General features: G+C 41.1%; 1 protein-coding gene across 1 annotated transcript in view; it reads left to right on the plus strand.

Annotated features, from left to right (window-relative positions):
• Dip-C (dipeptidase C) overlaps positions 1–21,019 on the plus strand; it is a 237,422-nt gene extending 216,403 nt beyond the window's left edge. Inside the window, exon 10 of the mRNA XM_080286052.1 lies at positions 19,986–21,019. Within this exon, the coding sequence (XP_080142178.1) occupies positions 19,986–20,076 (91 nt within the window). The 3' untranslated portion in view covers positions 20,077–21,019. The remainder of the gene's footprint in view (positions 1–19,985) is intronic.
• Positions 21,020–24,100: the final 3,081 nt, after the last annotated feature.

Raw genomic sequence — 24,100 nt, forward strand, 5'->3', positions numbered from 1 at the left:
CTGTGGGTGGCTCTACACTGAGTGACAAGCCAAATGGTTTCCTGTACAGTGGGAAACCATATACTATGCTGGGTGGTAACCATATAACCAAATTATGGCACCTGGTGGTTTAGTGGGTAATTACGGCACTCCAATTGGATTGAGCTGATGAAGGTTTATATCCAAGGGGTGGTTGGGGTTTATTGCTAACGTAATGCCACTCAGGGATGAGTGAAGTTGGTCACTCTTATCTTAAATGTCAGGACCAACTGCCTAGCCCTGGGCTCCTACACTCCTCATAGGGCAACGTAGGATTGGATGATGATGATGATGATGATGTAGGAGTATACAACTAACATTTTCCTTTGCAACCAGACTTTTGAATTCTCTTCTCAGTGACAGGCTTTTCAATGTTAGGAGTGGTACTTGATAATGCACAATGAATATCGCTTTCCACTGCAAGCCGATTCCTCTGTTTGGACTTAATGTGCAGCAAACATGAAAATCTGTTCTCACACGTGGAAGTTGATGCAAATGGCAGAAGACAACTTTTTTTTTTTTTTTTCCTAATGCGAGGAAGAAGGAACCAAAGGTCACAAGCCCGCAGTAACAGTTCCCTCCAAGAGAAAAACAAAATACAATAGAGAGCCAAATTCAAGATCCGATCATTTTGAGATGCCTGGACACACTGCGTTTGAAAGACTGGAAATCATAGGCGCAGGAAATACAGACAGAGGGAGACAGTTCCAGAGCTGGCCTGTTGCATAAATGAAAGACTGGGAGTAACGGTTAACTCTTGCATTAGAGAGTTGGACAGAAAAGGGATGAGAGTTTGCTGCCACACGGGTGCTACGGGCCTGTCGTAGAGGTGGAGGAATGCAAGCAGACAGTTCAGAGGAGCAGTGACCATTAAAGTAGCGATAGAAAAGAGATAAAGATGCAACAGTGCGGCGAAGAGACAGAGGTTGAAAGGAGTCAGTAAGAGGAGGAGAGTTAATGAGACAAAAAGCCTTTGACTCCACCCTATTGAGAAGAGCTGTATGTGGGGAGCCTCCCCACACATGAGAGTTGTACTCCACACAGGGGTGGATAAAACCCCTGTATAGAGTCAACAATTGTGCAGGGGTAAAGAAAGAGTGGAGTCGGCTTAGCACACCCAATCTCTTGGAAGCAGATTTTACAAGAGATGTAATATGATCTTTCCAAGATAAGTCCCGAGTAAATGAAACCCCAAGCATGTTCAAGGATGATGCAGGATTAAGCTGAATATTATTAAATATTAGTGGGTATACCTGTGGAAGATTTTGTCTGGTTGATAGGTGTAAGAACTGAGTCTTAGATGCATTAAAAACAACCATATTATTTTTACCCCAGTCAGAGATACGAGCCAAGTCAGACATTAGGTGTGCCATAGCCTCATCCCTTGTTTGTTGAAGTAACTGTTGAGATGGGCGTTGCGGGAACCGAATGGAAAGGTGAAGGGTGGAGTCATCAGCATATGAGTGGATAGGGTTAGATGTACAGCTTAGAAGATCATTGATGAATAAAAGGAAGAGAGTTGGTGATAGGACAGAGCCCTGAGGAACACCACTGTTGATAGATCTAGGAGAAGAACGATGGCCGTCTACAACAGTGGCTATAGAACGACCAGAAAGGAAGCTAGTGATGAAGGCACAGATAGAAGGATAGAAGCCGTAGGAGGGCAGTTTGGAAATTAAAGATTTATGCCAGACTTGATCGAAAGCCTTTGAGATGTCAAGTGCAATGGCAGAGCTTTCGCCAAAGTCGCGAAAGGAGGATGACCAGGAGTCTGAAAGGTAGGTGAGAAGATCGCCAGTGGAGCGTCCCTGACAGAACCCGTACTGACAATCGGAAAGAAGGTTGTGATAGGAAAGATGCCTTAAAAATTTTCTACGGAGAATTGACTCGAAAACTTTTGAAATACAGGATGTTAAAGCAATTGGACGATAGTTGGAGGGTTGGGAGTGGTCACCCTTCTTTGGGACTGGCTGAATGAGAGCAAACTTCCAGCAAGAAGGAAAGGTACAAGTTGACAGACAAAGGCGAAAGAGTTTGCCTAGGCAGGGTGTAAGCACAGAAGCACAGTTCTTGAGAACAACAGGAGGGACCCCATCAGGCCCATATGCCTTGTTAGTACTGAGGCCAGTGATGGCAGAAAATACATCAACTGAAGAAATTTTAATGTCAGCCATGAGGAAGTCAGAGGGGGGAAGTGATGGAGGAACAACACCGGAATCGTCTAAGGTGGAATTGGAGGAGAAAGTCTGTGCATATGTTGACAGATTTGAGTAAGTACCAATCATACTGGAATAATCAATAGGAATAATACAGTAAAATGAATGGCCAATTATTTATTTTGATAAAATTTTTCGTTCTGATATTTCAATAAATTAAAAAGTATATGCACCAATCTCTAGTTTATTACCAAATATAGTGAACGTCCTGTGGACCACCCAAAAAGTCACCGTGGACCACCAGTGGTCCATGGACCACCAGTTGAGAACCACTGATCTAGAAGAACACAATATGATAACAGAAAGACAGGTTTCAGAAAGGGAAAACCATGTGTTACTAAATTGTTGAGCTACTATGTTAGAGTAACAGAAACATTACAGAACAGAGAAGGATGGGTGGACAATATCTATTTAGATTTCAAGAAAACATTTGACAGAGTACCACACCAAAGACTTTTATGGAAACTGTACCATCAAGGAGGAATCCGAGGCAGACTGTATTGGTGGATGCAAGATTTTCTCAAAAAAGAAGAAATGAGAACAGTACTAAGGGGAAATTACTCATCATGGAGGGAAGTGACTAGCAAAGTTCCACAGGGCTCAGTGCTGCCACCAATTATGTTTTTAGTGTGTATAAATGATAGTAACATTGGAAATGAAAGCTACCTATATATGTTTGCTGATGATGCAAAAATACAAAGGAAAATTACTGACACAGACTCTTGTAAAGAGCTACAAGAACAAGTAAATAAACTTCATGAATGGAGCAATACATGGTAAATGGAATTCAGTGTGGACAAGTGTCATGTAATCAAGTTTGGTAAAATTGTAAAAAGACCTGATTGGGATTAGGAAGTAAAACCCTACACACATCAGAGAAAGTGAAGGACCTAGATGTGATTATCAGTAACAGACTATCTCCGGCTGACCACATCAGTGAGAAGGTACGGAACATGTATACACTGCTTGCAAATATGAGAATAGCATTCACTTATATAAATGAAGACATGCTAAGAAAGATCATTCATCAGACCAACCCTGGAGTATGGCATACATCAGTAGTCTGGAGTCCTCATCTCAGAAAACATATAGATAAGATTGAAAAAGTTCAAAGGGCTGCTACAAGTTGGGTACCAAGCTTAAGGGATCTAAACTATGAAGAAAGACTAGAAAAACTGAATCTGCCTACACTACAGGAGAGAAGGAAAAGAGATGTGATTATGCTATATAAATGCATATTAGGGAAGGAGAAAATAGACATAAATGATTACATAAACTATGGGGATGCTTCAGCAAGAGGACATTGCAAAAAACTGCATAAAAAGAGAGGTGATAAAGACGTAACGAAATTTAGTTTCCCAAATAGGGCAATTGATTAGTGGAATGCACTACCAAATGAAATAGTGTGCCTGCTGAGATAGATGAGAATGGTAGTGTGTTAGTGGACATTTGTGCTGGGAGTTTTTTTTTTTTTTTTTTTTTTTTTTGTGTCCAACTCTGGGCATAGGCTTCACAGCCTGCTCTCAAGGCCCAGTAGTCCTCCTACATACCATACACCTCTCTACATGTCACCACTTCGGCGCTAACACCCACCGTCCATATTGAATACATGCTAGGGCTGTCTCATACAGGACTGGTGTATTGGTATTAGCGGGGGTACTTTTATGACATGTCGGCGGGTCATCTGGTAGATCAGGAAAGTCTGCTTTTATGAAATTCAAATCCTTAAACTGTTCCCTGCCCCAGCCGGGATTCGAACCTGGGTCCATCAGGACTGCAGACCGCCTCTCTACCGATTCAGCCACCGCCTCCCCTTGGTGGTTGGTGATAGCCAATACCCTCTTCAGGCATAAAATGATCCACAGGTATACATGGTGAGTGATGAGAAGGGTGGGTGGTGAACTGAATGAAGAAGGCAATGATTGATTATGTGTGTGTGGATGAAAGAATGCAAAGATGTGTAATGGATGCAAGAGCTTATAGAGGTTGGGGGAGTGGACTTTCTGACTACTACTTGGAGGTGGCCAGAATCAAGACCCAATAAAGATAGAGTCATAGAAGAAGGGAAGGACGGGAAGAAGGAGTAGTTGCAAGGAAAGTGGAAAGGTTACAAGAGGATGAGACAAAGGCAGAATATAAGAGAGAAGTGGAGGAACGATTGGGCAAATATGAATTGGAGCAGATGGGGGACGTGGAAGGTGTGTGCAGGATATTCACAGGGGAAATATGTGCAGCATGTGATGTGGTGTGTGGGATGAAGAGAAGATGGAGGGGGGTGCAAGGAACAGCATCGTGGAATGAAGAGGTGAGACAGGCTGTGGCACAAAAGAAGAAAGCATACAAAGAATGGATGAGAAATAGGGGCGTGGAAGAAATTGAGAGGCGGAAGAGAGAGTTATATGTAGAAAGAAAGAGAGAGGTAAAAAGATTAGTAAGAGAGAGTAAGAAGAGAGTGGATGAGGAATTTGGAAGGAATTTGAGTGTAAAGTGGAGGGACTGTAAGAAAATGTTCTGGAAAGAGGTGAAGAGGGTAAGACAGGGTGGAAGTTAAGTTAGCAGGGGAGTGAAAGATAAAAATGGTAGATTACTAGTGGAAAAGGGAGAAAAAGTGAGCAGATGGAGAGAACACTTTAAGGAATTGTTGAACATAGAGGATGGAAGTGATGCGAGTATAAGTGGTTGGGGAATGGCTGGGAGAAGGAGGGAGATGAGAAGACAGGAAGAAATCAGTAGGATAGAAGTTGTGGAAGCAATGAAGAAGGTTAAATTGGGGAAAGCCCCAGGAATTGATGGAGTGTGTGGTGAAATGTTGAAGCATGAGGGAGAGAGAGTAGTAGAATGGATATGGAAGATGTGCAGATTGGCCTGGGAGGAAGGTAGAGTTCTGGAGAATTGGAAGTCAGGTATAATTATTCCCATGTACAAAGGAAAAAGGGAAAAAGAAGTGTGTGGTAATCATAGGGGCATTTGTTTTCTTAGTATAATAGGAAAAGTGTATGGTAGGATATTTATTGACAGAGTTAGGGAAATAACAGAGGAATTAGTTGGAGAAGAACAGGGAGGCTTTAGGAAGGGAAGAGGTTGTGTAGATCAGATATTCATTCTTGGATCTTTAGAGGGAAAGTTTCTAGAGAAGGGAAAGAAGTTGTATGCAGCTTTCATGGATTTGGAGAAAGCATATGACAGGGTGGATAGACAAAGATTGTGGAAAGTATGAAGAATATATGGAGTAGATGGGAAGTTGTTGAATGCTGTGAAGAGTATATATGATGGTACTAAGGCTGCAGTGCATGTGGATGGTGAACTGAGTGAATTTGTCTCTTTGAAGGTTGGGTTGAAACAGGGATGTGTCATGTCTCCATGGTTGTTCAATCTGTACATGGATGGGGTAATAAAAGAGGTACAAGGTAGGGTAGTGGATGTTGGAGTGGCCCTGATGAGAGAGGGTAGTGTTTGGAAACTCCCTGTACTGTTGTTTGCAGATGATACTGTGTTGTTGAGTGAAGATGAAGGGGTGTTGCAAGGCTTGGTGGACGAGTTTGGGAGAGTGTGTAAAAAACGGAATCTAAAGGTGAATGTAGGGAAGAGTAAAATGATGGTCTTTGAGAGGGGTGAAGTCAGTGAATGTACAGCGAGGTTGGATGGTGAGGAATTGGAAAATGTGAGTATGTTTAAGTACTTGGGTAGTGTGATTAGTAAGGATGGAGGTTTGGAGGGTGAAGTCCTTGAAAGGGTACAGCAGGGAAGAAAGGTTGCTGGTTGCTTGAAAGCAGTGATAAGAAACAGGGAAGTGACAAAAGTTACTACATGACAGTATTGTGATACCAACTCTAACGTATGGAAGTGAATCTTGGACGTTGTTGGAAGGGCACAAGTCAAGAGTGAGAGCAGTGGAAATTAGTTATTTAAGAGGAGCCTGTGGAGTCACATGGAGAGACAGGCTTACAAATGAGGATATAAAGGAGCGTTGTGGTGTGGATGTGGATGTGATAGGAAGCGTTAGGAGGAATACACTGAGGTGGTTTGGCCATGTGGAGAGGATGGAAGGTGAAAAACTGACGAAGATAGTGTATGTGAGTGAGGTGGAGGGGGGGAGAGGGAGGGGGAGGCTGAGGATGAGATGGAGGGATGGAGTGGAGAGGTATATGAGAGAGGGGGGTGTGAGTTGGGAGCAGGGCAGTGAAATGGCGGGGGACAGAGCGATGTGGAGACGATTTGTTTGTGGCCACCCCGAACGGGATTGAGGCGTCTGGCAATAGATAGATGTACGATAAAAATGGTTTAAGACACGGGACAGTATGAGCTTGACTTATTCCTGTAAAGATACAATTAGGTAAGAAACACACACACACACACACACACACAGGAGCAGCCGGAGAGAGAGGTCGTCCCAGGCATCGCTCCTAACCTTGAGTAGTTTCAGGAATTTTGTCTGTCCTGTCTCCTAGGGTCTTTCTTTAAATTTAAAATAATGAAAGTTGGTAGACTACCAAAAATGTAAAGATTTGTTGGCACTAGTATACATGAATGTTTGTGGCATATTCGGTAACAGCTGTTTAGGTACTTTACCGGTACGTTAAAGATGGCCGAAAATGTAAACAATGAGGGAATGGAATTTCAAGGATTTGATGCTAATACTAATGTCATGGACCTGGTGAAAACATTAATTATGAGGATTAGTGAACTCGAAAAAAAAGTAGAGAATCTAGTGATAAAGGATGTGTCAGGAAATACGGAAACCACCATACAGAGTCTAATCCAGTCCAGCGAAACAGCCAATGAAGAGATTAAGAATTTGAAGAGGGAGAATGTTGAACTGAGGAGGAAACTTGAAGAGAGTACTAATAAAACGGAGAAGGTGAGTAATGTACTAGAAGAACACAAGGCAAAGTGGGCACACGTAGAAGAAGAACAGAAAGAAGTGGTCAGCTTAAGAGAGATCATCCAGGAAGAAAGGGAAATGAACAAGAAAGAAATGGAAGAAAATGTAGTGAAAATACTGAAGAAAAAAGAGAAAATAGTGAGAGAAACTGTAGAAAGGAACAGATGTGTGGTAGTATTTGGAAACAGGGAAGAGGAAGAAAAGGTTAGGTTCGCAAGACTCGAGAAAGACACGAACATGGTGAGAGGAATATTAGGCAAGATTGACCCCGAAGGAGACAAGTGGGTAAAAAAATTGAGGAAGTAAGGAGGATAGGGCCTTATAAGAAAGGGGAAACAAGACCAATGAGAGTCAAGTTTACATCAGAAAGTGTAATAAATGAGATACTTAAAGTGACCTGGAAATTAAGCAAAGAGGCGGGGATGGAAAATATTATAATAAGAAAAGATCTGAATGAAGAAGAAAGAGAAGTTTTAAAATCATTAAAGGAAGAAGTAAAGGAAAAAAATGATAAGAGGACAGAGGAAGAACGTAATACTTTTTTTGGAGAGTATTGGATATGAAAGTAAGGAAATGGTATTTAAGGAAATAGAAGTGAAGGAAACTAGGGGGGATGGTTGTGAAAGATCAGAAGTTGAAGAAGTGATACGGACAGAGAGTAGGAGAGAAGAGGGTATTAATAATGTCAAAAATAATTTGAAGGTGATATATACTAATGTTGATGGTTTCATATCGACAAGGATCGAAATTAATGATTTCTTGAGAGAACATGAACCTGATGTCATGTGCCTTGTAGAGACCAAATTAAGAGAAGATATTGATGTTCATTTGGGAGATGGTAAATACAAACTGTGGAGAAAAGACAGGAAAGAAAAAAAGGGAGGAGGAGTGATGATAGCAGTGAAGAACAACATAAATGTAGATACTGTGGAAATGGGAGAAAGCAGGGCTGAAGTGATATATATGAAATTAGAAACTGGAGAGAATGTTGAGAGAGATATGGCGGTAGTGTATGTTCCCCCAAAGACGAGAGCATGGAAGGATGACGAATACCATGAGATGTTGTCAGATATGGCTAGCTACTTGCAAAAAATAATTGAGAAAAGCAATAATATAATTTTGGTGGGTGACTTTAATTGTAAAGAGGTGAACTGGGAGGAATGGTACTCGGGAGGCGGCGAGGATTCGTGGGGTACTATGTTATTAAATATAATAATGAATAATGTGATGACGCAGTGGGTCAAAGAAGAGACACGGTTTCGAGGTGAGGACACACCAGCAAGGTTAGATTTACTGTTCACCAAAGAACCCGATGTAATAGAATCATTGGAATATCTCTGTCCTTTGGGAAAAAGTGATCACGTGGTCATTGAGTTCCAGATGTTAATAGGAAACGTCGAGCCAAGAGACGAGCTTCATAGACAGGGAAGATACAACTTTGGCAAAGCAAATTTTACAGGATTGAGAAACTTTTTTGAAAATGCGGATTGGAGAAAATTCAGAGAAACAAGAGAGATACAGAGGAAGTGGGATATCTTTCTAGACCTCTATAATTTGGGAGTGGAAAAATTTGTACCAAGAGTAAGAGGGAAAGAAAACAGGAAAAAGGAGTGGTTTAATAGAAGGTGTATGATAGCCAAAAAAGAGAGAGATAAGGCGTGGAACAATTGGAGAAGGAGAGGTAACGACAGAACAAAGGAAGAATATAAAAGAACAAGAAACGAATACACAAGAATACGTAGGGAAGAAGAAAGGAATTTTGAAAAAGGTATAATTGACAAATGCAAGGATGAACCCAAACTGTTTTATAGATTTGTTAATGGCAAACTGAAACAAAAGGAAGGAATCACCAAGCTGAAAGTAGATGGAGAGGTCTTTAAGGATGCGGCAATGCAAGCAGAAATAATGAACAAACGTTTCCAGTCAGTTTTCACTAAAGAAAAGGAGCTTGTGGAAGGGGAGGGAGTGATTAGAAATGTTCCGGTGATGAAAGATATAAAAGTGGAGGTGCAGGAAGTGTATAAATTACTGGAAACTCAAGATGTAAGGAAAGCCCCAGGACCTGATGGAATTTCTAATTGGGTACTGAAGGAATGCAGAGAACAACTGGCGGATAAAATTCACAGCTTAATTGTATGCTCACTGGAAGAGGGGAAAGTGCCAAAAGAATGGAAGAGGGCAAATGTGGTACCAATTTACAAGGGAGGAAACAGGGAAGAACCCCTGAATTATAGACCAGTGTCTCTAACCAGCATGGTCGCAAAATTGTGTGAGAGAATCCTGAAAGACAGATGGATAAAATATCTGGAAGAGATGAATATTTTGGCTGAATGTCAGTTTGGATTCAGAAGTGGAAGGTCATGTGTTTCAAACTTGTTGAGCTTTTACTCAAGAGCGATTGATGTGGTACAGGAGAGAGATGGTTGGGTGGATTGTGTGTACTTAGACTTAGAGAAGGCCTTTGACAAGGTACCTCATAAGAGACTAATGTGGAAACTAGAATATATAGGAGGACTAAAGGGGAAACTTCTGGAATGGATGAGAGACTTTTTGAGAGACAGACAAATGAGGACAGTAATAAAGGAAAAGATGTCTGGATGGAGGGAAGTAACAAGTGGAGTCCCTCAAGGCTCAGTGTTGGCGCCAGTAATGTTCCTGATTTACGTAAATGATATGGTAGATGAAGTGAACAGTTATGCGAGTCTGTTTGCTGATGATGTAAAGATCTTGAGGAAGATAGAGGTTGAGGAGGATTGTAAAATACTGCAGGAGGATTTGGATAGGATACACAATTGGAGCCGGACGTGGGAAATGAAATTTAATGTAAAGAAATGTAAAATATTGGAAATGGGTAAAAGTACCAGGAGACCATCACTGAATTATTTTTTGGGTAATGAATTAATCACAAAAAGGAGAGAAGAGAAAGATTTGGGAGTGCTGGTCCAAGATAGTTTGTCACCAGAAAAGCACATTAACAAGATAGTTGGAGAGACTTATAAGCTCTTGACTAACATAAGAGTAGCATTTCATTATATGGATGAGGAAATGATGAAAAAATTGATAGTGGTCATGATCCGCCCCAGGTTAGAATATGCAGCGGTAGTGTGGTCCCCACACAAAAAGAAAGATATAAACAAGATTGAGAGAATACAAAGAACAGCAACCAAGATGGTCCCCAGTCTGACAGACCTGTCATACAGAGAGAGGCTGGAAAAACTGGATTTGCCTTCGTTAGAGGAAAGGAGAAAGAGGGGAGACATGATTGCGGTGTTCAGGACCATGGTGGGAGTAGATAAAATTGACAAAGAAGATCTGTTTGTATGGGATAAGAGAGCAACAAGAGGACATGGAATGAAATTGAAAAAGTCAAGCTGCTTGAAGGATATCAAGAAATATAGCTTTCCTTACAGAAGTATAGACTTATGGAATAGCCTGGACAAAGAGATCATCCAGTCTAAAAACTTAAACGAGTTTAAAGTTAAATTCGACTTATTGGGAAACAGCGACGGAAACCCACGAGCATAGTACATTCCGTGTATATCACAATTAGGTATATTCTTAAATATTTGAAACGACTTAGACAAAGAGGTGGTGCATGAGAAAAACATTCATGTGTGTAAAGGTAGACTTGATAAATGTGGATATGGAGACAGGACAACACGAGCATTGCTCAATTCCTGTATACTACAAATAGGTAAATACAAATAGGTAAACACACACACACACACACACACACACACACACACTGCCATATTAGTGTCCGGGTGACCAACATTGTAAGAAGAGCCATAAATATAGCATTTATCGAGGAAAAGAGCCCTTTAGACCTACAGTAGCTGTATGTTACTGCGTATGACTGTATGGCCAAACGATGCTCTGTATTTAATGTTCTTTGTTCGGTAAAAGCCACGATGCTTGGGAAAGTACCAAATATCATGGCGTTTGGCCTTAACATTGAGGGTCTGGAACTAACTACTGTAGCTTGTTATTGAGGGTGTACTGTATTTGTTCATGTGCTCCCTGTCAGGGTTTTTTATAATATCACGGTAATTTTAAAATATATGCTTTAAATGTTATTTAAATTGATAATAATATTCAATAATATTGAAGAGCAGAGACAATGATTGTCTTGCTACATCAAGCAATGATTACGCTGCTTCTTCGCACGACTCTGAGAACGAGAATTTATAAACTTTCTCCACAGTACACAGCAGAGACCAATTACTCACAATTGCTGAATTACTGTACTGTTAGCCTCTGGAGAAAGTTACTTCACCCTTGACAATAAATAACTAATACTAATAACAATAATCAGGTCCTTGCTGATGCTTAACTCCTATGGCACAACGGATTTTAAGTTAATACAACAAGACTGGTCTAAGTACCAGTTATGAAAGCAAAACGTTTATGCAAGCTAGGAGCTATATGGGAAATAAGCTTAATAATGGAGAAATGAAACAAGATTTTACTTTAAGCTCAAGGAAAAGAACTGTTAAATTTATTAATTACAAAAAATAAATTTAACGTTACAATTCAAATCAATTAAATGAGACGCACTCACTCACTCGCACAAAAGCTAAATACTTACGCCTAGGAAAAACACCTTAATTAAACTCTTATAACTAGGGAAATACAAGAAGGAAATACTATAGTCGATGAATGCTGCGTATCACCCAAGCTGAACTAGGATGGAAGTACAGTAATCCCTCTAATATCCGAACGCCCAATATCTGAACATCCCCACTAACCGGACATAATCCTCCTGGGATCCAACATTCCCAAAATGGGCCAAAAACTGCAAAAAATTCGAAAAAAATCTGACTTTTTTCCCTCCCATAATTTGAAATTCCCGCCTGGCGCCAAACAGCTGTTACACCATGGTCCCTTCACCCCTTCCTTCCTCCCCCTCCCCCCTCCCCTGTCAGGTTGCCATTTGGTATTTTTCATTACCAATTGTGGGCCAATTTGGTAATGAAAAATTCGTTTGGTAATGAATTAGAATAATGCATTACCAAATGGATTTTTCACATGTATGAGGATACACAGGATGGAGATGGTGGATTGTTTGCTCTCTCTGATTAATCTGCTACCCTACATAGTGTGAAAATAATCAACATGGTGTTAGTTATAAGGAGAGTGATTACATGTATTTCCACTTGTATATATAATTAGTGAAGAATATATGCTAGCTTTACGAATTTGGTAATGAAAAGTTATATTTGACAATGAAAGTTGAGGAGATTGGTAATGTGGCTGTTGCGATCTGGCAACTCTGTTACCCCACCAACATCAACAGTCACAGCTTAACTCCGATGGAGAGCAGATACTCATAACAGTGCAAGCCACAGGTGCTTGTTTTTTGTGAATAAACAGTGAATAAACTGCAATACCTTGCCACTAGAACACACAGGAATTTACAATGGTGTGCAGTGTTAAGAAATTAGAATTTAGAGTGCAGAGGATTAACTGTGGACTGCAAACTGGCGGTTCAAACCAGTCCAAGACCAAGGGACTTGTAAGTACCCAGAATGTTTAATATTGTATAAACTCACCTCTAAAAACCTCATTTTATGGTTCTTTTGCATTTATTTCAGTCTTTTATGTCCCTTATTGGTGTGATTTGGGTCTTAAATAGGTGCAATGCATGTCCAGAGGGAGTTGTATAGGTGTTTTTCAGAGTTAGGGTCCATAAGTACTAGTCCATAAGCTGGGGCCCAATATCCGGACAGGACCACTATCCGGACCTGCCTATGGCTCTAGTGATCCGGATATTGGAGGGGTTACTGTACTGAAGAACTGTGGAGTTTGGGTACTAGCTGACCTCACACTGCTCGCACAGGACCTCTCTCCGTCGCAGCAACAACTGGACTCAATTCAAATAATGTACAGGCAGGACGCACAAGCTACCAGAAGGCGTGGCTAACGGTTTAGGCAAGCAGAGGTGAACGATAAAGAAACAATAGTATCGCTCAGTAGCGCACTTAGTGACGTGCATCAAATCGGTCACCCCTGAAAACGGTGACGAATGATTTGAAAAGTATACCCCGAAATGGAGAGAGAAACGGTTAACTGAGCGATACACAGTGAGTTTTCCACTAATAGTTCGTGGCTTCTCACAAAAAGGAAATGTCGCGAATTGATTCGTGACACTCCCCAACCGCTATGTATGTCCCAAGCTACGATCGTACTTTACACAGAAATATCAGCTTACTGGAACTGGGTAAAACTGCATGGGATAATGTGAAGATGGAGACAGTTGTGAAATCATTTAAGAAGTGTGACACCAGCAGTGCTTTAGACGGCACAGGAGATGAACTTTTATTTTCTGACAGCGACAGCTGATTATCAGACACTAATTAAATTTTTCCTTGCCGGGACTGAGTCCAGCGAGATATTGTTTTTGGTCAAGTTTCTTTGTTTGTTACCTCACCCGGATGGAGTCCAGCGAGGTATTGGTTTTCGTCGATTTGCTTTGCAAGTTTCTTTGTTTGTTAGCAACATTACGACTCCAATGCTTCTCATGGGACAACGTAGGATTGGATGACGGGTGGATGGATGGATCAAGATATACTGTAGGAAGTCTCATACGGGCTTTCATTTGGCACCATGACCTTTGAACTTGAGTGACCTTGATAGGTCAAATGCAAGAGCACAGGTTTTCAGAGGGTTATAACATGAAAACAGTTGAAAATAAACTGCTTTTGGGCGAGGTTTGTTGTGCTTGGCACCACTTGGTTGAATTTGAAGATGATGACAGGAGATATATTTGAGGGATTTAATGGTGAGTAAAGACTTTTTTTTTTATTTCCTCCCACCTCCCTCTGTCATGTTGTTTTATGGTATTTTTTATGGATTTTTGGTGATATCCATTTTTCTTCATAGCAGAAGAAAAGGTGTGTGCACAAAGAACAGCCTGTTTATGTAGAGTTGAGTCATCTATGTCGCGTGCTTCTATGACACGGCTGGCAAGGTGCCAGACCCCAAAAAATGAACCACGCACATAAACTATACTTATAGCGTATGCGCGGCAAGGTTTGAAATGCGTGGGCAAATTCCCCTGGCGGCACGCTCCCGTTTGTAAACAAAGAAGATGGCAACCACATCAGCTCCATACAACAAGTGCTCCAACTGTGTACTTTTTTCTCTCTTATGAGGAGGTTAAACTTTGCCAAATTCATTGTTTTAAGTACAGTAATGAAACATTCAAGATTCATTGGGTATTGTGACTAGTTTATAGGTTTGTTCGTAAAACTGCAATGCAGTTTTTTATTTTATTTTTATTTTTTTTAATGCGAGGAAGAAAAAACCAAAGGCCTTGAGCCCGCAATAAGAGTTCCCTCCAAGAGAAAACAAAATACAAGAGAGTGCCAAATTCAAGATCCATTCATTTCGAGATGCCTGGACGCACTTCGTTTGAAAGACTGGAGATCATAGGCAGCAGGAAATACAGACATAGGGAGACTTCCAGTGCTGGCCTGTTGCATAAATGAAGGACTGGGAGTAATGGTTAACTCTTGCATGAGAGAGTTGGACAGAAAAGGGATGAGAGTTTGCTGCTAGACGGGTGCTACGCGCCTGTCGTAGAGGTGGAGGAATGCATGCAGACAGTTCAGAGGAGCAGTGACCATTAAAGTACCGATAGAAAAGAGATAAAGATGCAACAGTGCAGCAAAGAGACAGAGGTTGAAGGGAGCCAGTAAGAGGAGGAGAGTTAATGAGACGAAAAGCCTTTGACTCCACCCTATTGAGAAGAGCTGTATGTGGGGAACCTCCCCACACATGAGAGTTGTACTCCACACAGGGGCGGATAAAACCCCTGTATAGAGTCAACAATTGTGCAGGGGTAAAGAAAGAACGTAGTCGGCTTAGCACACCCAATCTCTTGGAAGCAGATTTTACAAGAGATGTAATATGATCTTTCCAAGACAAATCCTGAGTAAACGAAACCCCAAGCATGTTCAAGGATGATGCAGGATTAAGCTGAATATTATTAAACATTAGTGGGTATACCTGTGGAAGATTTTGATGGGTTGATAGGTGTAAGAACTGTTTTAGATGCATTAAAAACAACAAGATTATTTTTACCCCAGTCAGAGATATGAGCCAAGTCAGACATTAGGTGTGCCATAGCCTCATCCCTTGTTTGTTGAAGTAACTGCTGAGATGGGCATTGCGGGAACCGATTGGAAAGGTGAAAGGTGGAGTCATCAGCATATGAGTGAATAGGGTTAGATGTGCAGCTTAGAAGGTCATTGATGAGTAGAAGGAAGAGAGTTGGTGATAGGACAGAGCCCTGAGGAACACCACTGTTGATAGATCTAGAAGAAGAACGATGGCCGTCTACAACAGCGGCTATAGAATGACCAGAAAGGATGCTAGCGATGAAGGTACAGATAGAAGGATAGAAACCGTAAGAGGGCAGTTTGGAAATTAAAGATTTATGCCAGACTCGATTGAAAGCCTTTGAGATGTCAAGTGCAATGGCAAAGCTTTTGCCAAAGTCCCAAAAGGAGGATGAGCAGGAATCTGAAAGGTAGGTGAGAAGATCACCAGTGGAGCGTCCCTGACAGAACACTTACTGACGATCAGAAAGAAGGTTGTGATAGGAAAGATGCCTTAAAAATTTTCTACAGAGAATTGACTCAAAAACTTTTGAAATACAGGACGTTAAAGCAATTGGACGATAGTTGGAGGGTTGGGAGTGGTCACCCTTCTTTGGGACTGCTGAATGAGAGCAAACTTCCAGCAAGAAGGAAAGGTACAAGTTGACAGACAAAGGCGAAAGAGTTTGCCCAGGCAGGGTGTAAGCACAGAAGCACAGTTCTTGAGAACAACAGGAAGGACTCCATCAGGCCCATATGCCTTGTTAGCATTGAGGCCAGTGATGGCAGAAAACGCATCAGCTGTAGAAATTTTAATGTCAGCCATGAGGAAGTCAGAGGTGGGAAGTGTTGGAGGAACAGCATCGGAATCGTCTAAGGTGGAATTGGAGGAGAAAGTCTGTGCGAAGAGATCTGCTTTATCAGTAGAAGAAATAGCTACAGAACCATCAGAGTAGAAATGAGGAGGGAAGGATGATGAGGTAAAGTTGTTAGAAAGGTTTTTGGCAAGGTGCCAGAAGGAGCGGGAAGAATTCGAGTTTGAGAGTTGAGAGCATTTAGAAGGAATGAAATTATTTTTAGCAGAGCGAAGAACAGACAGCACGATTCCAGGCAGAAACGTAAAGATGATGTGATTCAGGGGTGGGTTGGTCACCTTAGTCTGCAGGTGACTCTACACAGAGTGACAAGCCAGATGGTTTCTTGTACACCAGGAAACTGTTTACTATGCAGGGTGGTAATAATATAACCAAATTATGGCACCTGGTTGTTTAGTGGGCAGTTAAGGTACTCCAGTGGAATTGAGTCGGTGCAGGTTTATATCCAGGTGGTTGTTGGGGTTTATTGCTCATGTAATGCCACTCAGGGATGAGTGAGGCTGGTCACTTTCATCTTAAATGTCAGGACTAACTGGCCTAGCCCCGGGCTCCTGCATTTCTCATGGGGCAACACCAGATTAGATGATGAATTAATATACTGTATCTTATAAACACCAGCAAAGATGATGGTGTACAATTTATACCAATACACCTCTCCCCCACTATTTGACAGGGATGCATTCTGTAAAAAGTGGTTGAATAATGAATTGGTCGAAAAACGAACCAATTTTTCCCCATGAGATTGTTAAGAAATAGGGGGTTTAAGTTTCAGACCATCTTTGTCATTCAAAAAATATTCAGTAAAGGTGGAAAAAATACTGAAAGTGACATAGGGATTTGAGCTGTTTTCTCATAGATCTATGTTATCAAGGAAAAATTTTTTAATACTACATACATCCCAGATGATTGATATTTGATCCAAAAAATATTGGAGAACAAACTAAATATACCTACTTAGTGATAATAAAGACAGCCACTTAAATGCCTCTGATAGCGTGTTTACAGCTGATCCTGCCATCTGAACGTGACATCACCACACCAAACAAACTCAAATGTATACAGTTTAAAACCATAAATAGCAGTGGAAACCTAACTGAGGGGCTTTGCTCCCAGGACCCCCCAGTGATTATAACCTACCAAACCTAGTGCAAACCAAGACGTGCATTACGGAAAACTGACGCCAAAAAAAGTATTGTGCATTAGAGCGTTTGTTAATCATTGGTGCAATCATCACCCGACCATGTGATGGCGGAACACTCACTCAGGTCAGTGAGCACATGTTTGCACATGACGGGTAGTAGGAGGGGTCTTGGGTGGAGCCATGGTGGTGCTGTAGTATTCCATGTGGTCTGATAGAAATGCAGACGGATGAAGAGGCAACTGATCAGCAGGGCAGAGTGCGGGAGACTGAGGCAGCACAGCCGGACTGTCTGGCAGCATGCAGTTTGAACTGTCAGAATGGCAGAGATAACCATGTCAAACAACGAAAAAGGTTATAGATTTATAAATGTCTAAACGAATTGTCGAATAATGATCGGTCGAAAAATGAGGCCTTGGTGTATAATTATTTTCCTGGGGGCAAATTTGACCATGGAAATATTTATGCCTGTGGAAGCAGCCATAACTGGGGTCATGCCTCTGTTGGTGTCCCAGAAACTTACTGAAAACTTACGGTTCACGAGTTAAAATTCTTTTTGCAACCGTCATCTTCACTGATTTTGTTGTGGATTTTTGTTTTTGCATTGTTTTCTTAGTGTCTAGCATTATATTCGATATTCCCATGTGTGTTTTGATGTCTTCATGGCTGAAAGACCAAAGAAGACTGCCACAATCAGGAGGGTATGTATATATAGGTAGGGTATTTCTGGATTTTTGTTGTTTATGCACCTTCTTAGTGTCTAGCATTATATTGGATATTCCCATGTGTATTTTGACGTTATTTTGACGTCTAAATACAACTAAAAGTCCAGAGAACACTACCATAATCAGAAGGGGTACAGTACTGTACATATAGGTTGGATATAGGTAGGTATAGGTACAGTAGAGGATATTGCTCCATATCCGGATTTCATCTGTATCCAGACATGCCTTTGGCTCTTTTATGTCGGATAATTGAGGGATTACCATAGTAATGAGTGAGAGAAAAGACGGGAGAAAATAGAAAGAGAGGAGGGCAGCCACAGTAAAGGAATGATGAAGATGAAGTAGCAGGCAGCACTACATCAAGTGAGTGGATGATGGTTGCCACCACCTACCACTAGAGGATTGCATGTGTATCAGTGCTTATGTTAATGTATGGATGTGACATTTCTGTATGACCTGTGAAGTCAAAAGTAAGAGCAGTAGAAATAGGACTGTTGAGTAATGTGTAAGGAGTGCATAAAGAATTGTCAGTAGAAAAGAAGAAACGATGTGATTCATGAAAGATGTGGAGTAAAGGAAGTCTCTTGATAAGGAGGAGGAGAGAGTGTGCATATTTTGGTCACAGAAAAAATTCAGTGTAGATAGGGTGGTGTAAGAATAGTACATTACTCCCAGCCTGTCAAGCTGAACAGACCCATCAACTGCAGGCAAGCACCCACCATGTTATGGCAACAGAAAAAATGGATGTAGATAGGGTTGTAGTAATAGTAATACTGTAGTCCTGGTCTGTCTGTGAGCAGACCCATCAACAGCAGGCAAGCAACTGTCCCTGGAGAACCATCCCATGCAGTGAACTGATATTCACTTGCGGCAGACCACTCCAGACTTTGGCAAGGCATAGGGAAGAATGTGGAAGTTTGCTTCCTGGATGGATGCTGCATGTGCCTGTTGATAAGGCTCCACAGTACCCCATTATATGGTTATCAGCCAGCATTGTAAATGGTTTTCCAAGGTTACAGGAAATCTTGGGTGTGTTACTCAGTGTAGAATCACCTAAAGACAGCACAATATCAAGTGAGTGGATGTTGTTCAACCCCAGTCTGTGGCTTGGCAAACCCATCAACCACAGGCAAGCAACTGCCCTTGCAGGGTCGTTTCATGCAGTGAATCTATGTACCCTTGCAGTTATGAGGCATGGGTAAGAGTGTGGAGTTTTGTTTCTGGATGGATGCCACATTTGCATCTCCACCTGATTAATAAGGGCACCATAGACTCCACTTCACCTAGTGATCTGGTTATATGGTTACCACCAAGTTGTAAACGATTTGTCACTCAGTAACAGTGTATAGCCACCTGAAGTGGAAAGGAGATTAAAAAGTTACAAGAAGGAAAGTGAGACGTTGGAAGAGACGAGGGCAGACACAGAAATAGAATGCTAAAGGTGAAGGAAGTAAATAGCTTTACATCAAGTGAGTGGATGATGGTCCCTGCCACCTACCACTAAATTGGGTGCGGAAGAGGGTATGTGTGAGGGAGTTGGAAGAAGGTGTGGTTAGCCAAAATAAAGGTGAATGGATATTCTAGCGAAAGTGGGGAAACGAAGTTTGCCAGTTATATGGTGGGATTGTTTTGAAGTGTGTACAGAGGAGCATACAACAATGGTTTTAGCATTCATTTTACAGTTTTGTAGTTGTTGGAATAACTCAGTTGGAAGACTTATGTAAAGTGCATCTGTGTGTATCTGTCTATCTATATGTGTGTTATCTACCTATCCATCGATGTGTGTGTGTGTGTGTGTGTGAAATGGAGCGGAGCCATTTTCTGGGGGGCGTGAGTGAATGTGTGGCCCACTGTACTGAGCATGCTGTATTCATACATGCTTTTCGCTTGATTTTTTATCTGATCTAACTCCATCTTAGCTGGGAAAAAAGGTCAAAATTATTTTGATTATGATGCATTGTTAACTGTAACTTACAAATAAATACCTACTTAAGTAACTGCAGCCATTTGACTTCTTTTAACTTTTCAGTGTGGAGGAAATTGAGAGCCTGATGGCAGAGGGGCAACAGGAGGATGTGTTTGTCCCTCAGCTGCATGCTGAACAGAAGCTGGGGCATTGAATAGTAAAAGGCCAGCTTGGTAAGATTGTTAAAGATGAGGGAGATTTGTGGCCTTTACCTGATTGTTCTTCAAGATATGGGTATTTCATAGTGTACTCAAAGAACAAATTATTGTATAGAGCCAGCATGAAGTAGACAGTTCATTGGCAGTAAGACTGGCATTTTAATGGCAATATCCTGCACAGTGTTGTTAATCATTTCAAGAACAAACTGTAATGGCTCTCAACTATTTACCCACTATTGTTATATTTAGTTTTGTTTGTTTGGGGGTATTCTTAAAAAGAAATGTCAGTTTGAGTACTGTCAGTAATCTGAATGACATTTGGATCAGCCAAACTCTTCCTGTTTGAAGCTATATTGCAGATTATCATACCTGATATATTTTCCAGTGCACATTGTATGATTTATATCTCATTAGATCCCCCCCGAATCATGAGGGTAATCAGAATAAAGATGACACTGAATTCATGGATACAGACAGTTATAAGATAATAGGGAAGTAGGGTAGTATGAGCAGGTTCCAAGATTTCCTCGCCAACCTTTCAGTGCTACCCCTCTGACATTTTTATGCACCCTGCCAACAGTGGTTGAAAGAGCAGAAACAAATATTGTGAATTATTAGCTTGTAAAGCCTTTCTGCATTGCATAGACTAGGCAGAAGGACTGTTTTACCAAGTTATCCATTTTAAAGGTATGTTCAGTTTGTCTTGTCTATAAGGAGAAACCTCCATGTCCCAGTTGTCCAATTCACATGAAGGTCTGGCTCGTCAAAATCTAGTGTAGACTTTACCATATATGGAAGAAATAGAGGGCATTGGAGATGAAAATCCCACACTGTATACTCTTTAGTTCGTATATAGTTTCAATGAGGACATAACATGTATACTGTACTGTAGAGGAGAGAGAAAAAAAGAAAACTGCATGAAATAAACAACATAATGAATGATCGGTTTGTTTAAAAGGCCCATAAGGCATTTCTTTATTTTTAGAAAGTCCATTGCTATATCCAGTAATTTCCCAGTGCATAATTCTGCAGTATAGTAGTCCCATTTGATATCGTGCACAAATTCATGCTACCAACCTTGCTAATGCAGCTGCATTGTTCGTTTTGAAACTCACCCCCCCCCTTTTTATTTATTTATTTTTTTTATTTATTTATTTTTTTTTTTTTTACAGTACTGTTAATGTATAGTATACTCTGTCACAGCACAACATAGTCACATCTGCTCATATTGCCCCCAGCAATGTGAGCATTTCCAGGAGTTAATGGATTTCCCCCCCCCCCCCCCCACTTGACACAAAAATTTAGGGGACATTTCAGGAAATATATTTTTAAAAAAAGATAGTGAACCACATTTTAAATTTCGTTAAACATTTGTGAAAAAAATAAAGAAAATTAAAAAGGTGGAACAACTTCCTGTACATTTGAAATGAGTGCACATTTTTGGAAATGTTTTGCTGCTTGTTTGCAGATTGAAGAAATTTCATTGTATATGTTATCAAACCATTTTTATTTGGGTTTACCATAGTTATGCAGTATTTATACAAAACAAAGCATGGGGATGAAAACTGCTCACAGTACTGTATAATCTGTATCTAATTTCCATAAATGTACTTATTGCATAAACTGTGTATAGAAGGGCTGGTTTGCATGTTATAGATTTTATTGTAGCCAAGAAAAAAAATTAATAGGTGAAACGTAAGTAAAATAGTTGAGGTTATTTTCTATACTCTGAATATTTGCCAACACCTTGCCATATAGAATACAGGTGTTATTATTCATACTTTGAATATTTTCCAGTACCTTGCTGTATAAAATAAATAACCTTCTGTATCTTTTATGACACACCAGTGCATTAGTTTGGTACTGTAAACAAAAGATGGTTGCTTCATGTTCAAAAGTAGGCAAGGTATAGAAACTGACTGTATGAGCTTGTGTAGGGGTAGACTGAGGTGATAGACATTATAGAGACAGAGAGGATGATTGTTATAGAGTATGTAGAGGAAAGTACAGTAGATCACACCATATGAAAGCATGAAATGAGATGCAGGTAGCCACAGGGCCATCTGCTGACAGAGATGTAGCAAGAAATCATACATTTTGAGAACTGCATTTAGATGAACAACAGAATCTAGCATGGAAAAAAAAAAAAAAAATGATCATTGCAATCATAGCTGAAAACACTGATGACCATTGCAATCATAGCTGCTGCAGTTAATTACGTAGCATAATTATATATATCTCAAACAAGTGGATTTGATGAAAGAATAGTGAATGTAACTTGTCAAGACATTTTATAATTATAGTACTGTATAATAAACTGTCAATTTCAAGGCATGAGGCATACAGTCCAGTCATTTATATTCAGGTTTCTTCAAGACTTCAGTAATACAATTTCAGGGTACTTTCACTGTCATTCAGTCATTCACTGGTGACCAGATTTCCAGCGAATAAGATAGCAACACTTCAGTAGTTGAACCGACCCACCCTCCCTCCTACCCACTCTCCTTCCCTTCCACCCACCTAACCCCCCTTCCACCCTCCCAACCCCCCCTTTCCTCCCTTTTGCCCACCCATCCTTCCTCTTTCCCTTCTTCACATCCTCTCTCTCTCACCCACCCACCCACCCTCTGTCCCTCCCTCCCTCCAGCCACCCCACAGTTTCTCCCCCAACCCTCCATCCTTCTATCCCTCCAGTCCCCTCACCCACCCACACTCCTTCCTTCTATCTCTCCAGTCCACTAACCCACCCTCCAATCCTTCCTCCCACTGACCCTCTTTCCTTCCAACTCTCCAATCCTTCCTCCCACTGACCCTCTTTCCTTCCAACTCTCCAATCCTTCCTCCCACTGACCCTCTTTCCTTCCAACTCTCCAATCCTTCCTCCCACTGACCCTCTTTCCTTCCAACTCTCCAATCCCCTCACCCACCCTCCCTCTAATCCTCCCACGCAACCCCCTCCCTTCCTTCCATTCCTCCAATCTCCTCACCCACCTTCCCTCCCTCCAGTCCTCCCACCTACTCACCCACCTTCCCTCCCTCCAGTCCTCCCACCTACTCACCCTTCCTCCCTCTTATCTACCTACTCTCCTCCAACCCTCTCCCTCCCACCATCCCTGTATTTATCCTTCCACTCTCCAGTTCTCACTCCCCCCCCCCCCTCCTTTCAAACTTCCCACCCTCTCTCTCCCTCCATCCCACCCCTCACCCACCCACCCCTCCTGCCATGCACCCACTCTCTCTCTAACCTTCCCATCACCCTTCCACTCCTCCTGCAGACCCACTCACCCTCCCACTCCTCCTGCAGACCCACTCACCCTCCTGCTCATCCATCCACCCACCCACCCTATCACCAAGATTATCTATCAATAGCCAGATGCCATAATCTCTCTAAGATGCTATCTCAGCTAAGTGAAAATTAACTATGTGGGTTGATGCAAATGCTAGTTACTGTGGTCTGTGTAATCTTGTAAGTTAAAACAATAATACTTTGGGTAGAATATTCACTTGTATATTGTATTTTTAATACTTTGCTGTACCTTGTGGTGATTTAATACAGTTTTTATGGGTTATTCTGTTTTTCTTCCACTTGTCTGATACTGTTGGGTTAGGAGGTATATCAATTTTAATTTAGTTAGGTCATGTATTAAAAAAAAAAAAAAAAATCTGGCTTTTACAGAACACTCCATTAACCCCTTCAAATTCGGGTCAGTCTCTCAGACTGAACAAAATTATGTGGCCTTTAGAAAATTATATTCTCGGAGGGAAGGGGTTAATGGAAACCACTTCAATCAATATTCTTCAACGTTAGGAGTCTCATAAGCTGAAGAGCTAGAACTGTTATTGGTCTCCAAAATACTTTGAAATGGTTTAAGGATTGTACTGGAAATGTATACACTAAGTAGGATTTCTGATGGGCCAAAAATCAATTTTTCATTTGTTCTGAGTTTGGAGGCACTGTTGAAAGATCTTCAGACTATTTTCAGCATCACACAACAGAAATGATGACTAGAGGAATGATCT

Source organism: Coenobita brevimanus, chromosome 110 (assembly GCF_032717465.1).
Source record: "Coenobita brevimanus isolate Jiangsu-jjx chromosome 110, ASM3271746v2, whole genome shotgun sequence".
NCBI classification, from domain to species: domain Eukaryota; kingdom Metazoa; phylum Arthropoda; class Malacostraca; order Decapoda; family Coenobitidae; genus Coenobita; species Coenobita brevimanus.